The sequence below is a fragment of the Dendrobates tinctorius genome, unplaced genomic scaffold, assembly GCF_039654945.1.
Source record: "Dendrobates tinctorius isolate UK_male_01 unplaced genomic scaffold, ASM3965494v1 ptg000039l, whole genome shotgun sequence".
NCBI classification, from domain to species: Eukaryota; Metazoa; Chordata; class Amphibia; order Anura; family Dendrobatidae; genus Dendrobates; species Dendrobates tinctorius.
Genome location: NW_027361707.1, coordinates 14,631,946 through 14,652,166, shown reverse-complemented (window position 1 = coordinate 14,652,166; position 20,221 = coordinate 14,631,946). Strand labels below are relative to the sequence as shown.

Genomic DNA, 20,221 nt, shown 5'->3' with positions numbered 1-20,221 from the left:
CAGGGCCCCTCATAGTACGCAAAAGTGTCTCTGCTGGTGGGAGGGCCCACCCGCCGTCAGACACACCGCCGTACTATGAGGGGCCCTGTGCCAGTGCCGTCGCCAACAAGTGGGCCCCCCTGCTTGCTCAGGATCACAGCACTTGCAAAGTTGAAATACTTACCTCTCCCTGCTCCACCGCCGTGACGTCTTCCGCGTTTCCTGACAGTGATATTCTGGTCAGAGAGCGCGATGACATCACGTCTGTATGCCCTCTGCCTAAACAGTCCAAGTGCAGTGAGATGGAAGATGGGGACGACGAGGAGTCCAGACTAGTACAGGGTGTTAGGCGGAAGGCACTAAATAAAAATATAATTAAAGTGCCTTCGCCACTCGGGGTCCACCGTGCGGAAGCTGGAAAAACCACAGCTAAGTGAAGGCAGAGCAATCTGGTGGTAGAGTGCGAAGGGTTAAACTGCACCCAATAGCACTGAACAAGCTCTGTTGAAATCACAGAGCCTGTACACAAAAACAAAACACAGAAACGCTAAGTCTGTTTAAGGTCACAGAATCTCAGCGATGCACACACGGTATTTTTGATCACAGGAGTAGCCTTAGACAGCAGGACCACTCCGTCTAGACCTACCGTGGAAAAACGTGTGCGTGGCGTCGCAACTGCGAACGCCCGGCAAGACTGCAAACGCAGTGCGGCGATAACTGAGCCGCTGGCAAGACGCTGCAATCACGCTGGCACAATGCAGACGCTAAGCTGCTGAGTTAGATGGAGCAAATGCGCGCTGGCGCTTGCGCTGCTACTGTCAGAACTCAAACACTCACACAGTCGTAGTATCAGAGGAATGAGGGTTTAAAATGAGGCATTCACCAGTCCAAGCATCCATCAACAAACATACAGCAGCAAGTATGAATATACTAGCGGATGGCGGAACAGCCATGCGCGCTTTTTATAGCGAATGGGACCTTCCGGAAATCTCCAAGGCCCCAGGAGGAGCCAATGGGATTCGACACAGGACCTGAGCACCTGACTCCCGAACTCCAATGGGAGCTTGTCCCATGAGCATGCTCAGATGAGGGAACAAAGGACTCAGCCTCTGGAGAGAGTTGCCGCAGGGCAATCTCCTCTGCAATCTCCTCTGCAGCAGGAAGAAAAGGGGACTGCAGAATGTGAGGGTCCAGTTTTCAGCAAAGGAGAGGCAGAAATCCGACTCCTAACACAGGTATTCCATAGCGAGGAGACATATTAAATTGTTTTCAATGTTGGGACAGCTATTTTTGGGGAGCTCTATACTCTGGAGAATGATATATGAGGCCCACCATACACTGGAGCATTCCAAAGGTGGACATCAGACACAGGAGCAGCATTTACAGGGCCCATTATGCACTGGAGCATTAGAAATGGGGCCCATTATATATGGAGCATTATTTGGGCCCATAACACAGTGGAGCTTCATCCATGGGGACCAACATATACTGTAGCATTATGTGGAGCTCATCATATACTGTTTCAAACATTATATGGGACCAATGATTCTGTATGGAGAAATATATAGGCCTCATTACTCTGTATGGTGCACTATGCGGTGGCCATAATACTGTATGGAGGAATATACTGTCCGTTTTTGGAGCTATTGGAGAATTTAAGATGGATATCAGTCATGAGATGTAAGAAGTGAAGTATTTTTCATTGCACTATACCGCTATTTCTCTGCCGTATCAGAGGATCATGAATTGTGGCATGTGTTAAAGGAGCCCATTGACACTCTTTGGCCCTGGGCCCACAAAAATCTGGAGCCAGCCCTACCCCTTCCACAACTTTAGCCAAATAACCCCCAGTTTTCAATGCCTAACTATTATTATAAAGTAAATTAAGGCTGACAAGCTTAAGTAATAAGAATTGATGTTTTTGGCATTAAAATGGGCTCTGTAGGTGTGTTTACTGTCCTCCACTCCCTGCCGACCTTGGTTCCCCATTGACTTGCATTGGGTTTCGTGTTTCAGTCGGCCTTCGACTTTTCACGATAATCGGCCGATTTCGTTCGACCCGACTTTTGAGAAAGTCGGGTTTCATGAAACCCGACTCGACCCAAAAAAAAGGCAAAGTCGTTCATCTCTAGTCTACAGTATAAGTCTGATAGATGCAGCACCTTCCTGTGGAACAACGGTACCCTTTCCCACCTAGGAGTAATTTTTCTTTTAAATTTTTATATTTAACCAGTTCAGGACTGGACCATTTACCGCCATTCCTGACCAGACACATTTTCAATTTTTTTTTTGTACATGCGGTTGAAAGAGCTGTACAATGTTTGCTCTTTCAGATATTTTTGCATCTTTTTCACATGATTCATGGTGCTTAATTTTACCATCATTGCCATACCCTCTTTTATTACCTTTATTTTCCCAAGGAACCAATGGTGCTATATAAATAAATATTAATAAATAATAACAATAATAATAATTTGGCAATATCTGTGGGAAAATAAAAGAAAGAAGTGGCTGTTTTTCGCATGGTTTTATTTTTTTACCACATTACACCACCAAAATACATTTTACAATTTAATCCCTTTTGTCTACCAATTATTTTTGTATATCAAACATTTTTTTTTTTTTTTACGGGACAGAGCTAGTACCGTAATAACAATTTGGATTTTTTACCTTCTTTTTATTTATTTACATACCGTATTTATTTATTTTCCATTTATTTCACCTATTGTGTCCCCAATAAGTCATAAAAGACCATTGGGGGAATTTTCAATATTTACATTTTTTTTTTCATAAACGAGTTCTCCTGTAACTAGGGCTGCTATATTTGCCCCAGTTACAGTGGAAATGCAGCCTCCTCCTGGCTTTATAGCAGACTCCTCCTGGCTTTATAGCAGAACTGACCTTTCCTATGACCAGCAATCACATGACCACTGCGTCAGAAGTAGGAAGTGTTGTTAGCGCTTCCTAAATGCTGTTTATAGTGCTTGTTCAGTGCTTTATATACAGCGATTGGGAAGGCAGAGGTGATAAACTGTCTCTGCCTTTTCTCTATGGGGATTTTGACTGTATTAGAGCAGTGTGCAGCTGCTTTATAATGCAGTAGCATTTTAGGACATCACTTAAGGGTAGACTATGGACCCACCTGGACATTTAAGGTCTGTCGGTGGTTCAGTAGTAGATAAGCAGGTCTAAATGTACTGAAGACAAGTTTTGAGGACAAAGAATAAAGTAAGATGTATAGATCAGTTCTTCCCAGAGAAAGTCAATTTCTCTTTAAACCCATGGACCTTTGTGATTTCTGTTCTAGGTTTGGTCTGATCCACGCGGTGTTTACAAACCTTCTGTTATGGGTTAATGGAGTTTTAACAGAGTCCAAGCACCAGCTGAATGAACATAAGGAAAGACTCATTACTCTTGGGTTCCCGAATATAACAATGGGTAAGAATTAAGAAAGCTATTGTTTCCACCGCTGTTAAAACAACAGTCCTTGTCCTCAGTGAGGCTCACAATCTAATTTCCCTATTTCAGAAATACTTGTGCCATATTCATAGGAAGACCTTTTGGGGTGTGAGAGGAAACAGGAGCACCTGGAAGAAACCCGTTCAAACACAAGGAGAACATACAAATTCCATGGCAATGTTGTATTTTGGGTAGATTTGAACCCTGGACCCCAGTTCTGAAAGGCAACAGTGCTAACCACTGAGCCCATTCTTGAAAGAATAGTCTTATTTTTTATTATATTCCCTAGTGAGTAACATGCAAATCTAGAAGGAAGGGATGATGAGTGGCTGCACCAGGCGTTGTGTGCCAGTGAGAGCCCAACTAATAACTGCCTTGGACAGAGTACATAGATATAAAGTAGGGCAGATAAGTGAATATGAATTTAATATGAATTACCCAGATATCCAGCTTGCTACTTCCTGTATCTTTCCTGAGTCAGCTTCCTTGATATATATGGTTAATCCCTGGAGCAAACAACGGCCCATGTGCAAAGATTGCGACTGACCCCTCAAGCTTTCGATGACAACAAACCACAAAGATTGGAAAATCTTGTACGAAAAGCATTAATGCATTGCACATATTAGAAAACTGCAATGAGCCAGCACCACAACAACAATAATATAGGATGATGTGCCATACACCAAAAAAATGTATATGTTTAATGGAAGAGAAAAGAGTGTACAACAAGCACCAAACATCCATAATAATACAATGAATGTAAGAGTATATCAGAAAAAATGAGATGAACGCTTTATTGATGCCAAACACATGCACAAAATACTCATATAAAATCATTAAAATAAAAGGGCATGAAAATAGTGAACGCTTACCCTTATACAACTAGCACATTTACCATGTCATGATAGACGAGTCTAAAGGCGTAAGACTAACTCCCACAGCGATAGTAAATGCGCGCTTAATGATATAGATTAAATAGGGGTTGTACACGGCACCATAAATCAATGTTTTTGCAAAGGTATTCACACATGCCGTATCCACACCACTAACACATAAGACACAGGTCACATCCAAACCACTTATGTATAGGACTCCTGTGGCTGCCACATACAAATTACTCACAAACAGGACATGTTGTTAGGAATCTGGTTTCTACCATGCCTATGCAGGAATCCAGATTCTCACATCTATCTCCAGAGGCTAAGTCCTTTGTTCCATCTTCTGAGCATGCTCACGGGACGAGCTCTCATTGGAATTCGGGAGTCAGGTGCTCAGGTCCCGCTCCGGATCTTATTGGCTCCTTTTGGAGACCTGGAGAATTCCGGAAGGTCCCGTACGCTATAAAAAGTGGGCATGGCCATTCCGCCATGCGCTAGTATTTTCATACTGCTGCTGTGTGTATGGTGATGGATGCGTGGACTGGTGACTGACTTATTATGAAACCCCTTCCCTCTGATATTACGTCTGTGTGAGTGTGTGGGATTCAGCCAGTAGCAGCACTAGCGCCAGCGCGCTCAAGCTCCATCTGTCTCAGCAGCTAGCGTCCTGCACCGAGCTTGCGACTTAGCGGTGCCTTCCTTGCGGCTTAGTTCACGCCAGGCTGCGGTAGCAGTCCTGCTGGGCATTCGCAGTTGCGACGCCACGCAACTTATTTCACAGTAGGTCTAGACAGAGTAGTCCTGACGATTAAGGCTACTCCTGTGACCTTTAATACAGTGTCTGCTTCGCTGGGGTCTGTGACCTAGAACAGACTCAGCGGTTTTGTATGCTTTATGCCCACGGCTCTGTGAACATAACAGAGCTTGCTTTTGTGCACTGGGTGCAGTTAAACCCTGTGCACATTACCGCCATAGTGCTCTGCCTCTCTTAGCAGCAGTTTTTCCATCCACCACACGGTGGACCCCGAGTGGCGAAGGCACTTTATTTTTTATTTAGTGTCTTCCACCACTCCTAACATATATAGCACATACAGTGCCTTGAAAAAGTATTCATATCCCATGAATCTTTCTACGTATTTTCACATTACACCCATCTGCATTTGTATTCCCCCCCCTCTACGAGTCAATACTTTGTAGGACCACCTTCCACTGCAGTTACTGCTACAAGACTTTTGGCCTCTTATCCAGAATAATTGTTTAGTGGAAATCCTCTGCGCTGCTGCTTACAAGACTTTTGGAGTCTGTCTGTACCAGCTTTTCACATCTAGAAGCTTATATTTTTTCATTTTCTTCTTCAAATACTAGCTCTAGCTTGATGAGATTGGATTGTGAATGTCTGTGAACGACCATTTTCAAATCTTGCCACAGATTCTCAATGGGTTTTAGCTCTGGGCTTTGACTGGGCCATTTAAACACGAGTATGCTCTGATCTAAAAGCTTCTATTGTAGCTCTGGCAGTATGTTTCGTGTCTTTGTTCTGCTAGATGGTGAGCCTTCGCCCCAGTCTTAATGTTTTGCAGCCTCTACCAGGTTTTCCTACAGGATTTCCCTGTATTTAGCTCCATTCATCTTCCATTCATCTGTGACCAACTTCCTTGTCCTTGCTGAATAAAAGCCTCACCACAACATTATGCTGCTACCACCATGTTTGCTGGTGGGGATGGTATTGTCAGGGCAATGAGCAGTGTTAGTTTTTCACCACGCACAGCGTTTTGCGTTTAGCCCCAAAGAGTTCTATTTTGGTCTCATTTGACCAGAGCACCTTCTTTCACGTGCTAGTTGTGTCCCTTATATGGCATGTTGAAGAAGGTGCACTGTTCAGTTAAGACCAAGGTAACACTTTTTGTGCTATATGCAAAACGCTATGTGTGGCAGAAAACTAACACTGCACATCACCCTGAAAACACCATCCTCACCGTAAAATATGGTGGTGAGCATCATATTGTGGGGATGCTTTTCTTCAGCAGGGACATGGAGCTGGTCAGACTTGATAGGAAGTTGGTGGATACAAGGCAATCCTGGAGGAAAACCAGTTAGAGGCTGCAAAAGACTTGACACTGAGGTGTAGGTTCACCTTTCGGCAGGACAATGACCTAAATTTACTGCCAGAGCTATAATGGATTGTTTTAGATGAAAGCATATTCATGTGTGTGAACAGCCCAGTCACAGTCCAGAACTAAATCCCATTGAGAATTTGTGGCAAGACTTGAAAATTGTCATTCACAGACGCCTCCATCTCATCTTACTGAGATAGAGCTAGTTTACAAAGAAGAATGGGAAAAAGTTCATCCTCTAGATGTGCAAAGCTGGTAGAGACTTGCAGCAGTAACTGCAGCGATTGGTGGTCCAACAAAGTATTGACTTTGCATGTCACAATTTTCAGATTGATATTTTTTAAATATTTAAAAAACATGCATAATTTCCCTTACACTTCAAAAACACTTGCTAATTTGTATTGATATATCAGATAAAATCCCAATAATATATATGTTTAATTTGTGGGTGTAAGCTGAACAAAATGTAGAAACGTTTGTGGGGTATGAATACATTTTCATGTCACTGTACACACTACTCACACACCTACAACACATGACCTATAAACACTGTTCTCACGTAGAGCATAACCTGCATGCACACCTCTCATGTATAAGATACATGCCATACACACACATAGGACACATGCAGCATCCACACCACTGACATACAGGACAAATGCCGCATGTAAACCATATATACCCTATACCCATGTTGCATCCACAAATAAGACGTATGCCACATCCACATCACTCACGTAAAAGAGCCTTGAGACATGCTGCCGCGGGGACTCGAACATGTTATTCGAACACGCTGAAGACACTCGGTTAGCTCCCGAGCATGCTCGGATAACACCTTAACCGAGGACTTTTCGCTCATCACTAATTAGAAACACATTTTAAATACATAAGACAAATTATACAACATTCCGGATGCGGAATAATGTTTACTTTTAATCACAGCAAGCACAATCGAAGCAAAATTTTGGGAAATTAATAATTAAAATGAATTCTCTTTAAAGACAGGAGTAGACACATATTGTTGCACAACGGTAATGCGTTTTCTATCTGCGTATAAAAAATGCATTAATTCTATTTTCTTTTCCTTTTTTTTTTAGATGACCATACACCGGACTGCAATTGCACATCCAATGTGTGCTCCATCTTTTCAGAAGGTATATACTATCTGTATCCATTCACAATTGAGTACCACATATTGTCCTCCACCATGCTTTACGTCTTATGGAAGAACATTGGGCGCACTGTGAAGCATCACCAGCAGAAGATCCACTTCAAGTTTCATGGTATCACAGCCGGTACAATTATGGGCCTGATCGTTCTCACGACCACCATTGCCGTCTTGGTTGTATATCTCATTCAGATTGGTAGATCGAAGACCAGAAGTGAACTGGCCCTCACCATGTTCTACGTCTTTGCCATTATAGTATTGACACTTATGTCCACGGCAGGTATCATTGGTCTTCTCATTTACAGACTGGAAAATAAGTCATTGGATAAAACGGAAAGTCCTGCTAAGAAACTGGACTCGGATCTTCTTGTTGGTTCTGCGTGTGGTTCTTGGCTCATCTCTTGGGGTTCCATCTTGGCTATTATCTGGGCTGAGACTCACCCTGATTATTCTTGGTACAACTTACCTTATTCTATCCTGGTTATTATCGAGAAGTACGTTCAGAATCTGTTTATAATTGAATGTATACACCGTAAGGAAGAAGAAGAACCTATGGATAGCCGGGTCATTGAAAGGATATTTTCTCTGTCTGGTAGAAGTACATTGTCCCTCAGCCCTTCATATGAGGTTGTCAATGAATCGGTCACTATTTGCAACAAGGAATTCCCTTACATGTCCAATTCAGAACTGTCTCTGGGAGAAGCCTCCTCCGAAGAAAAAAAGAATCAAGAAAACAATAACTCTATCAGACTTGCTCCATCCATTATGGCTGTACAAGCAAACAGGTCTGCAAAACTCAACAAGAAACGGAGAATTCTCAAAAACATTGCGGCATTCCTCTTCCTCTGCAATATTTCGGTAAGTGGTTTTCCTTCCATGGCTATGCTCAGAGGTGCAAAATTTCTGCATTTCTGCTATTTTTCAGTTTACTGTTCTGCATATTTTGCTGTACTTTTGGTGCAAATTTGACTCACACTGTGTTTTTGATTAATTTTTTTTGTGGGGGTCATAAATCCTGGAATTCTGCACTTAAAATCAAAATTACGTCTTTTACATGCAAATTTATTCAGACTCCTGATAGAAGTACCAAACGTACCAAGAAATGCGCAGTTGAACAGTGTCTTAAAGGCGCAGGGGGCATGAGTTAATGATGTTACATCCATTTTTCTCGAACTGTTAAACACAGACATTTTTTTCATAAAAAAAATCAGCAGATAAATGTAGTGTTTACGCCATTTGGGTACATGGCATCAATGTCCCAAAAACTTCTTCTTAATGATAATCTGTTATAAATAACTTAGTATTTTCTAAATTAGTTTTTAATTACTAGTATATATGTGTATAAAATAGGTAGTGTTTTTATTTTTAACTATTTCTTTCTAATGTTACTTGTTTGAAAAATCTTTAAATCTTCCAGTTTTTACACTAGAGCACGCACAGTAGACTGTCATTTCCGGTTTTATGCCGCTGACTTTGTTGTGTAGACTGGAAGATAGTCCACAGAGTCATCTCTTTATAGTTAGAAAACAAGAGGATTAATAACAGAGAATAACTCTATTGAATTGCGGGATGTCTAGTAAACGCAGAATAGTCAGACTACATACTATCTATCCTCATGCCTCTCAATATGCTGGATCCCTGCCACTCCATTGACCATGGAGGGGTGATGATGATACTTTTGTCTGTACCATTAATGGACATTTTTCCATTATCTCCTATTCATTGAATTGCTATAAACTACACATCCTACTGAACGATGACAGATCCCATAAAAATAAATAGCTTACCGCAGTTGTCTGACTTTGAAAACTATTTTTTCTTACAAATGGGTCTTTTCAGATTAAGGCCTCATTCAGACGTCAATTTTTTTCACCTATGAGAAAAATGGACCGCGTATTATCATCAGAGTTTCATTAAATTTTCATCAGAGTTTAATTATTGTTTTTTTCACTGATGAAAAAAAAAAATTTCTCCACCTTTTCCTACCAGTCGTAGAAAACCGGCACTACGTGGACGTCATCCGGGTGCCGTCCAATTTTTTTCCTGGACCCATAGATTTGCATTGCTGATTTTGATTCAACAATTTGCACGGATCACTGGGTCCGAGGAAAAAATTGGGCCTGTGAACAGGCCCAATCTGTGAACAAAAATGGCTAGCACTCATACGTGAAAAACAGACATGTGAATGAGGCCTTATAAACAAAGGCACAGTGATCTTCCATCACCCCATCGGCCACAACCGAAGGTCAATGTCAGCTCTGGAACAATCACTGCATTATCTGGATGTCACAGGATTGCTGAAGACATTGATTGTCTGCAGTATTCAGACAACTGAAAGAAAGTATCATCATAGAAACATCTGACAAATGGCTTAAAGCACTGAAAAAAAAGACAAATGAGCAATATCTCATATATAACTGTTGGCAACAGATTATTCAGGATACTCTCCAAGCATGTGACAACAGAGCTTCTTTATTCAGGAACAATCAGGAACAATATATGATAAGCTCAATAGATCAGGAATAAATCATTTGTGTGTCTCTGTCTGTGCAGCATCTACAGCAGGCTGCTTCTCTCATACACAGACACAGGAAAACAGGAAATACAGTCACATGCTCTCCCTGTGTGAGCCTCAGGGAATTTTTTTTTTTAACTTTATAAACAGCATACAAATCTAGCAACTAAACACTCAGACAGGAATGGAGTTGTTGCACCAAGCATATTCCAACAATAACTCATTAAAAGGCAACTGTACTCAACAAACTTTGCATAAGTCAATAATATGAGCAAATATAAGAAACTTTTGTCAGAGAATCCTGCTTCTTTTCCCAACAAACGCTAAATTAATTAATGGGTGACTAGTCATGGGGACATTGTTTTCCCCAGGCTAGCCATCTCACTTATCAAGTTATCACACCCTTGGCTCTTTGCAAATTTCTGCCTCCCTGGCTGAGCAGTAACCTCCATTAATGCACCCTTAGTTCGTCGGCGCATTGCGCATGTCCCGAGACGCGGTGCTGATGCAGGACATATACAGCTGTAATGGAATCCAATAGAGCTGATGAAGCTGGTGACACAAGATAATCTGTGTCAGAATAGCTGTATAATCCTGATATTAGGATGAGCATTTTTTGAATTCAGCTAAAGAATGGAATATCTCATGAGTCGAAGTGTATTCGGCCTCTGCTCTCCTAGCTTGACTATCACCTACAGCTTGTACTGAGCAGTGTGAGATCTCAGCAGGTAAGAGGGTCACTGAAGAAATGTCAAACAGGTTAGATGGACAGTAATTGAGTTTAAAGGAAATCTGTCAGTAGGCTCGACCATCTTAATCCATTTATATCGGCATGCAGGTCATAAAAATTGAATAAAATGATATATTGCTATCTTTAATCTTATGTCTTATTCCAGAGAAATCAATTTTTAAAAAATATGTAAATGACCTGTTAAGATCTATGGGCCGGACAAAAATCTCCCCGAGAATCTGCCTCCAGAGCTTATTGTAAATGAAAGGAAGCGTTACCAGTGGTCCATAAACACTGCAGTGCCACAGGCCCACAATGATGCTACAATGGTAGAAGCACATTGAGATAAATATATGCAATGATGTGTTGTATCTCTTGTTTTGTAATCTGAAATGTTTTTCTATATATTGTATCATAGCTTTGGATCCCTCCATCATTTGGCTGCCGCCCTCAGTATGACAATGGCCTCGAAGAAGTTGTGTTTGGTTTTGAACCCTGGATCACAGTTGTCAATCTTGCGATGCCCTTCTCCATCTTCTACCGTATGCATTCAGCCTCTTCATTATTTGAAGTCTACTGCAAGGCATAAACATGGGGGGAAAAAAAAAAGCAAAATATGGCCTAAATGAACACAGAACTTTTAGTGTTTCACACTATCGCATTGGGATGTATTTATCCAGGTCACGGAAATTTTTGGAGTGGGCGTGAGGTCAAATCTGACTTTCTTGGAAACATAAGCCAAGTGGCAATCTTTTATATTTTGCACATTATCTTTATCCAATTATAAATATTTAGAAAGTAGTTAGAACATTTCCAAGTATAATGCACAAATATTGAGTCCTGGTTATCTGTATTGATTTCTTGTCTTATTAAATGAGTTATTCAGGATTGGAAAAAAAGGGCATTTAAAAGAATCGGATGAGCTACATTACTAGACACATCTCATAGAAAAAAGTGGCACTATATCTGGAAAATCAGAAAACCCTTTTTTAACTAATCCTGGTCAACCCTGTGTAAGGTCATATTGTAAAGTGATGGATCTTTAGGATTTGAGGTCACTTCATGATCTGAGGACCCAAGCTGATCCTGTGGATGAAGAGGCTGCCTATTTACCTGAGCAGAACTGTGCGGCAGGTCTCCTTCTCGGCAGGTCTCCATCACGGCAAGTCTCCTTCGTGGCAGGTCTCCATCATGGCAGGCCTCCTTTGTGGCAGGTCTCCTTCGTGGCAGCTCTCCTTCGCGGCAGGTCTCCTTCACGGCAGGTGGATGGGGTGTCACTGTGCCAGAATACACAATGAATGGTAAGCAATGCTCAACTAAAATTGGACCCCCTTCAATCCTGGGATTTTTGGGGTCCCAGAAGTCCAGTCATAAAATGATGCCATATCCTAAATATGCGCCATCACTTTACAAAATGGCAATGCATCTAATATATCCATGATCCATGTGTCATGTGTTAGATCGAGTACTTCTGTAGGTACAAGCACAGATTTTTTTTACACTGTTTGTTATTTCGTTATCATATGTTGTTCACGTTAATTGATTAATTACTTGTAAGGGTTTTATGCCCCTGTGTCCAGGTCGCCCTCATATTTATGCCCAGTTATCCAACATTTTTCTCATCTCTAGACTTCATTATTGGTTGACAAAATCAAGTATGAAAAACAAAAAAATCTAAAAATTGATTTTTCCAATAATGTGCTGTTTGGAGTATCAGAATAGGTTACTTATCATTTTTCCATGAATTGTGTTCCTATGATTATTTAACTATGTGCCAAAAACATAGACATATATTTACTTTTTCTCAACTATGGCCTCATGTAAGAAGGCATACAATGTGTGTTACAGGCCCAAATACGCACAGGCTGGGGTACAGCTTTGGAAGCTGGCAGGGTGTGTTTCGTAGTGTCAGGGGAAGGCATCAACAAGCTGCCTTGCCATGGCCAGGGTAGTTAGAATAAAGAGGGCAGGGACTTGAATTTTGACCCGGATGAAGGAAAGCATGTCTACAAGGCCTCATTCAGACATCCGTATTTTTAAGATCCGAGTCTAGTTTGCACGTGTTATCCCCTGTTGTCATGCACCCATTGACTTGCACAGATCTTCCCTACCTGATGACATATCTAAGTGGGATTTAAAAAAAAAAAAAAAAAAAAATAGGTCAATATTGCTTAAAAGTTTTAGACAAGTGTGGAAAAAATGCTGCAAAATAACAATGCTTTCAAAAAAAAAAAATAATAATTTTTAGCAATTAACAAAAATCAAATTGAATGAATAAAAGAAAATCTAAATCAAGTCAATATTTGATGTTACCTCCCCTTTGTCTTCATCTATTCTTCAAGATACACTTGCACAGCTTTTGAAGGAAAACGTCAGGGAAGTTATTCCAAACATCTTGGAGAACCAACCACAGATCTTCTGTGGATGACGCTTAGCCAAATCATTCTGTTCCTTTATTTAATCACAGATGGATTGGATGATGATGGGATCGGGCTTTGTGGGACCAAATCATCACTTCCAGGACTCCATATTCTTCTTTACACTGAAGATAGTTCTTAATGACATTGAGGTTGTTTTCTGGCTGAAGAATAAATTGAAGCCAATTAGATGCCTCCCTAATGGTATTACTTGATGGATACATATCTGCCTTTATTTCTCAGGACACCATTAATCTTGACCAAATTTCTAACCCTATGTTCTGAAATACAGCCCCAAACTTGCCAGGAACCTTCATCGTTCTTCGCTGAAGTCTGCAGACACTCGTTATTATGCCGTTCTCTAGCCCTTGGGTGAAAGAACTGCCTTCTGTTACAGCCAGATAGTTCACATTTTGACTCAACAGTCAAGCGCACCTGCTGCCATTTTTCTGCATCGCAGTTCCTTTGTTTTTGTGCATAGTTGAGTCCTTGGTCTTGTTTACACGTTGAGGGTTCAAATTTTGGCCAAACATTCTCCCATGAAGAACACTTCTGGAAAACGTCTCTGAAAACTAGATGGGTACAGCTGTGTCCCACTGGTTGCTACCAGTTCTAAGCTGATGGCACTGCTGGACATATTCCGATTTCAAAGGGAAGTAAGCATGATGTGTTCTTCATAGGATGTGCTACGTTTCCTTGGCCAACCACTGCATCTAAGGTCTTGAATAGTGGCCATTTCTTGGTGTTCTCAATGCTGAAATATACAGGCAGATATCTATCCATCATGCAATACCATCAGGGAGGCTTCTGACTGGCACCAAATTTATTCTGTCAAAGAAAACCATCCCCAAACATATAGCCAATGTCTCTAAAAACGATCTTCAGTGAAAAGAAGAATAAAGGCCCCGTCACACATAGCGATCTCGCTAGCAAAAGTCAAAATCTCAAAGATCTCACCAGCGAGATCGCTGTGGGTGACAGCGATCAGCGACCGGCCCCCCTGCCGGTATCGCTGATCGCTCTGGGAAACCTCTGGACTTTTCTTTGGTCGCTGGTCTCCCGCTGGCCAGCACGTATCGCTGTGTGTGACAGGCGGGAGACCAGCGATCTGCTGGTAACTAACGTACACATCGGGTATCCAAGGGATACCAGCACGCTGGTAACTAACGAACACAGCGACGGCGCGCGCTCGGCGTTGCTGTGCTCATCGCTGGTGAAGCTGTATGTTTGACAGCTCACCAGCGATCACATAGTGACTCACCAGCGATCCTGACACGTTGATATCGTTGTCGGGATCGCTGGTGAGTCGCTATGTGTGACTCCAGCTTTAGGCGTCCTGGAAGTGATGATATGGCCCCCACAGAGCTTTGATCATATCATCATTGAGTCTGCCAGGGATTACATGACGAGACAGAAGATTTACAGATTTACACAAGTGAAATCCACAGAAGATCTGTGGTTTATTCTCCAAGATGCCTGAGAACATGCTCTTTATTATTATTATTATTATTTATTGTTATAGCGCCATTTATTCCATGGCGCTTTACATGTGAGGGGGGTATACATAAAAACAAGTACAATAGTCTTAAACAATACAAGTCATAACTGGTACAGGAGGAGAGAGGACCCTGCCCGCGAGGGCTCACAATCTTCAAGGGATGGGTGATAATACAGTAGGCGAGGGTAGAGCTGGTCGTGCAGCGGTTTGGTCGATCGGTGGTTACTGCAGGTTATAGGCTTGTCGGAAGAGGTGGGTCTTCAGGCTCTTTTTGAAGGTTTCGATGGTAGGTGAGAGTCTGATATGTTGTGGTAGAGAGTTCCAGAGTAGGGGAGATGCGCGAGAGAAATCTTGTATGCGATTGTGGGAAGAGGAGATAAGAGGGGAGTAGAGAAGGAGATCTTGTGAGGATCGGAGGTTGCGTGCAGGAAAGTACCGGGAGACGAGGTCACAGATGTATGGAGGAGACAAGTTGTGGATGGCTTTGTATGTCATGGTTAGGGTTTTGTAATGGAGTCTCTGGGCAATTGGGAGCCAGTGAAGGGATTGACAGAGGGGAGAAGCTGGGGAATAGCGGGGGGACAGGTGGATTAGTCGGGCAGCAGAGTTTAGAATAGATTGGAGGGGCGCGAGAGTGTTTGAGGGGAGGCCGCAGAGCATGAGGTTGCAGTAGTCAAGGCGAGAGATGATGAGGGCATGGACTAGGGTTTTTGCAGATTCTTGGGTGAGGAATGAACGGATGCGTGAAATATTTTTGAGTTGAAGTCGGCAGGAAGTGGAAAGGGTTTGGATATGTGGTTTGAAGGAGAGATCAGCATCAAGGATTACTCCGAGGCAGCGAGCTTGTGGGACTGGGGAGAGTGGGCAGTCATTTACTGTAATTGATAGGTTCGTAGGGGGGGTCACGTGAGATGGGGGAAAGATGATGAATTCTGTTTTGTCCATGTTGAGTTTCAGATATCTAGTGGAGAAGAAGGATGAAATAGTGGACAGACATTGAGGGATTCTGGTTAGTAGGGAGGTGATATCTGGTCCAGAGATGTAGATCTGTGTGTCATCAGCATAAAGATGATACTGAAAGCCATGAGATTCTATGAGCTGTCCCAGGCCAAAGGTGTAAATTGCCAAGTTTCTTCAAAAACTATGCGCAGGTATATCTAGAAGAAGTGAAGCTTTGATTTAGATTTCTCTTTTGTTCATTCATTTTGCTATTTGTTAGTTGACAAAAAAAAACTTAATATTTTTATTTCTGAAATCATTCTTGCTGGGCAGAATTCTTTCCACATCTGTCTAAAACTTTTGCCCACTATTGTGGGTTTAAAAGTTATTCCTGCTTTTAAGTAAAGAAAAATAAGTTTCCTTTTCTGTGACTGTAATCTGTGAAAATATGAATTAAAAACAAAAATTCTGTATAAAGCTTTGATTTTACATAATACTTATTTTAAATACCCCAGGTCAAGCCTTTGAATTATTGTACATTGTGCTACATGTATTCAACTAGCGATAACTGTTCTATAATGTTTAAATGACTATTTTGTTCCATTCTATTAAATATGTAAAATTGTATGCTATGTCCCATCTTGTGTTCTTAATTATTTGTCTTTGTAAAATTTAATTATGGCATTGTCCTGTTTAACATTATTTTACGATTTTTGGGGGTCAAAATGACAAAACGCTAGAGGGTTTCATTATATAGGATTCTGTCGGCCTTCAAATATTTGGTGCCCAATGTAATCCCTTTGGTTGCACTCTTTATATCATGTCCTGTCATGGACTTCACAAATAACTACATACGTTACTACCTACAGTAAGTAACAGCACCAAACAATGCTAAATGGATTGAATCGTAGAGTTCTCCAATACTACCAACATGTAGTGACCAAATAACAGCACCACCATATCTAAAGTAGTCTAACAAAAGCTCCATATTAGGTCCAAATATTATCATAGAATCATAGAATGTTCATGTTGTAATGGATCTCCAGGGTCATCGTGTCCAACCCCCTGCTCAAATTGGGATTCATTAAACTGACTCAGACAGATGTCTGCCCAGCCTCTATTTGAAGACTTCCATTGAAGGAGAACTTGCCACCTCTCGTGGCAGCCTGTTCCACTCATTGATCACCCTCACTGTCAAAAAGTTTACTTCTGTAATACTTCTGTATTACTGCTTTACTATCAATGTTAAAAATAATATTGTTCGCCAACCTTGTCGCCAGGTAATCACACATGACTGCACAGGTCAACACACCTTTAGGCCACAATCACACGTTGAGTATTTGGTCAGAATTTTACCTCAGTATTTGTAAGCCAAAACCAGGAGAGGAACAGAGGAGACGTATAATAGAAACACGTCACCACTTCTGGATTTATCACCTACTCCTGGTTTTTGCTTACAAATACTGATATGTAGAAAAGAACAGTAAAACAAACGTATAAAAATATCCTGTTGTAAAAAAGTAACGGTAAACAGCAAGTGCTAGTAAAAACATGATAAAAAAACAGGGTATTTGACTGATATGTTTTTTGCAAAAAATGTATACTAAGCCGCTCTACCAAACGTCAAGGTAAGGCCGGAGTCACACTAGCGAGAAATACGGATGAGTGCTGTGTGAGAAAAAAATCGCATAGCACTCGTCCCAATGTTAATCAATGGGGCAGCTCCCATCAGATGATTCATTCTCAGCCGTACTATATGTGCTGAGAAAATCGCAGCATGCTGCGACTTGCACCATATTATGCCTGTAAAACTTCAATGCAAGTTTACGGGGGCAAGAAAAATACGGATTACACAAGGAGCATACGTGTGACTTGCTAGAAATACGCACCGGTGTCCTTTACAAAAGCCGGCAATTCAGTGCGCGATACATAGATAGATATATACACATAGTATACATATATATTTATAAATGTCATTGAGACACACACACACACATATATAAACTAGCTGAAGAGCCCGGCGTTGCCTGGGCATAGTAACCAACTGTGGTTAGTTATAACAAATTATAATGATTATATTGCACATAAAAACATTTCACATCATATATTCAACACTACAGATTTGCAACACAAATTAACTAAACGATTACCCAAGTATTGATAGTATTTATTTTCAACTCATTCAAGAGCCTTTTGATAAACAACATTTTTGGTTTTTCCTTTCGGTGCAAAGATGAACAGATTTTTGGCAGTTCCAACTCTTGAACAGATCACGTAAAGTTGACCATGAGAAAAGCTTGGAGATTGCAAATCGATCCCTACTACTTTCAAGGACTGTCCCTGAGCATTGTTAATGGACATTGCAAATAGCAGTTGAACTGGAAACTGGAGGCGTTTAAAATCAAAAAACAAATCAGATGGAATGAGTGGAATTCTTGGAATGAAAATGTCCTCTCCTTTGGCACATCCTGTTTATGAGCTGTGTATCTAACCCTATCCTGTGTGATAATGTCTGCTGAGCTGTGTACCTAATCCTCTCCTGTGTGATACTTTCTGCTGAGCTGTGTATCTAATCCCATTGTGTGTTACTGACTGCTCAGCCGTGTATCTAATCCTATCCTTTGTGATACTGACTGCTGAGCAGTGTATCTAATCCTATCCTGTGTGATACTGACTGCTGAGCCGTGTATCTAATCCTATCCTGTGTGATACTGTCTGCTGAGCCATGTATCTAACCCTATCCTGTGTGATACTGACTGCTGAGCCGTGTACCTAATCCTATCATGTGTGTTACTGACTTCTCAGCCGTGTATCTAATCCTATCCTGTGTGATACTGACTGCTGAGCCGTGTATCTAATCCTATCCTGTGTGTTATTGACTGCTGAGCCGTGTATCTATTCCTATCCTGTGTGATACTGATTGCTGAGCTGTGTATCTAATCCTATCCTGTGTGATACTGACTGCTGAGATGTGTATCTAATGCTATCCTGTGTGATGCTGACTGCTGAGCCGTGTATCTAATCCTATCCTGTGTGATACTGTCTGCTGAGCCGTGTATGTAATCCTCTCTTGTGTGATACTGACTGCTGAGCTGTGTATCTAATCCTATCCTGTGTGATACTGACTGCTGTGCATGTAATCCTATTGTTGTGAGTTCATTTTCCCCTTCACTACTGAGGCCCGAGGAACTCCCTCTTCTGGTAAAGAAAGGTAGTGAGCCTGATTATCAAACACCTGAGTCTGATGATGATGACTGGCTGAGTGGAGTTACTGACTGGATATAAGGCTGCCGACGCCCTTCTGCCCTGCGGGTGATTTCTCTGTGGGATCCTTGGAGACCAGTCTGAATTCCTGCTCCTCTAAAGCTAAGTTTTCTGCTCGGCTTTTTGCATTTGTGCTTAGACTTTGTTTTGCTTTGTTTTTCTGGATTTCTGCCATTCCCTGCTGGGGTGTGCTGAATTCCTTTATCTCTGTCTTCTGAAAATACCTGAGTGCTGATTTAGTTTTTGAAGCCTAGCTGCTTCAGGGTCTCTTTCATATCAGCTTGTTGGCTTATGTCTGTGATAGGGTTTTGGCAGATTGCAGACAGCAACCTTCCTTTCCTGTTCTGTTTAGCTAGCTTGGGCCCCAAAGTGTGTATATTTTTTCCTCTATATCTCTGAGGCCGTAGGGGGAATTTTTTTTTCTCTCAATGGAGATAAAGCAATTGTCTGATCGTGTGGAGCAGCTCGCTGCAGAAGTGCGGGGAATTTCCGCCTACCTTGCTCATTCACATGCTGCTGAACCAAAGATTCCTACACCTGATGTATTTTTTGGGGATCGGTCTAAATTTTTGAATTTCAAAAATAATTGTAAATTATTTTTTGCCTTGAAGCCTAACTCGTCAGGGAGCTCCGTGCAACAGGTTAAAATTGTCATCTCTTTGCTGCGTGGCGATCCCCAGGATTGGGCGTTTTCTTTGAAACCAGATGATCCTATTCTGACTAATGTGAACGCATTTTTTCAGGCCTTGGGGTTGTTGTATGACGAACCTAATGCCATTGATCAGGCTGAAAAGACCCTGCTGGCATTGAACCAGGGTCGTGATTCTGCAGAATTGTACTGTCAAAAATTCCGAAAGTGGGCAGTACTTACTACCTGGAATGATAATGCCTTGGCTGCTCTCTTTCGGAAGGGGTTGTCAGAAGCCGTAAAAGATACTATGGTGGGATTTCCTGTTCCCTCTGGTCTGGACGATTCTATGTCTTTAGCCATTCAGGTTGATCGGCGTTTGCGCGAACGCAAAGCTGCACGAGAGGTGTTGCCACCTGTTGAACAAATGTCTGAACCTATGCAATGTGATAGTTTTTTCCAGAGAGCAGTGTCAGGAGTTCAGAAGGCGTAATAAGTTGTGTTTTTTCTGTGGAGATGCCTCGCATATTATTTCTGTCTGTCCTAAACGAGAGAAACGCTTTGCACACACGTTTTCTGTTGGTGGTGTTCAACCTAAGTTTCTTCTGGCTATTACTCTGATCTGCTCCCTG

At 41.7% G+C, this 20,221-nt stretch overlaps 1 protein-coding gene across 1 annotated transcript in view; it reads left to right on the top strand.

The window, feature by feature from the left end:
- The window catches only part of OTOP1 (otopetrin 1), a 137,697-nt gene extending 121,478 nt beyond the window's left edge, over positions 1–16,219 (top strand). Inside the window, exons 4-6 of the mRNA XM_073574484.1 lie at positions 3,287–3,417; positions 7,528–8,456; positions 11,262–16,219. Coding sequence (XP_073430585.1) covers positions 3,287–3,417; positions 7,528–8,456; positions 11,262–11,432 — 1,231 coding nt within the window. The 3' untranslated portion in view covers positions 11,433–16,219. The remainder of the gene's footprint in view (positions 1–3,286; positions 3,418–7,527; positions 8,457–11,261) is intronic.
- The last annotated feature ends 4,002 nt before the right edge of the window (positions 16,220–20,221 follow it).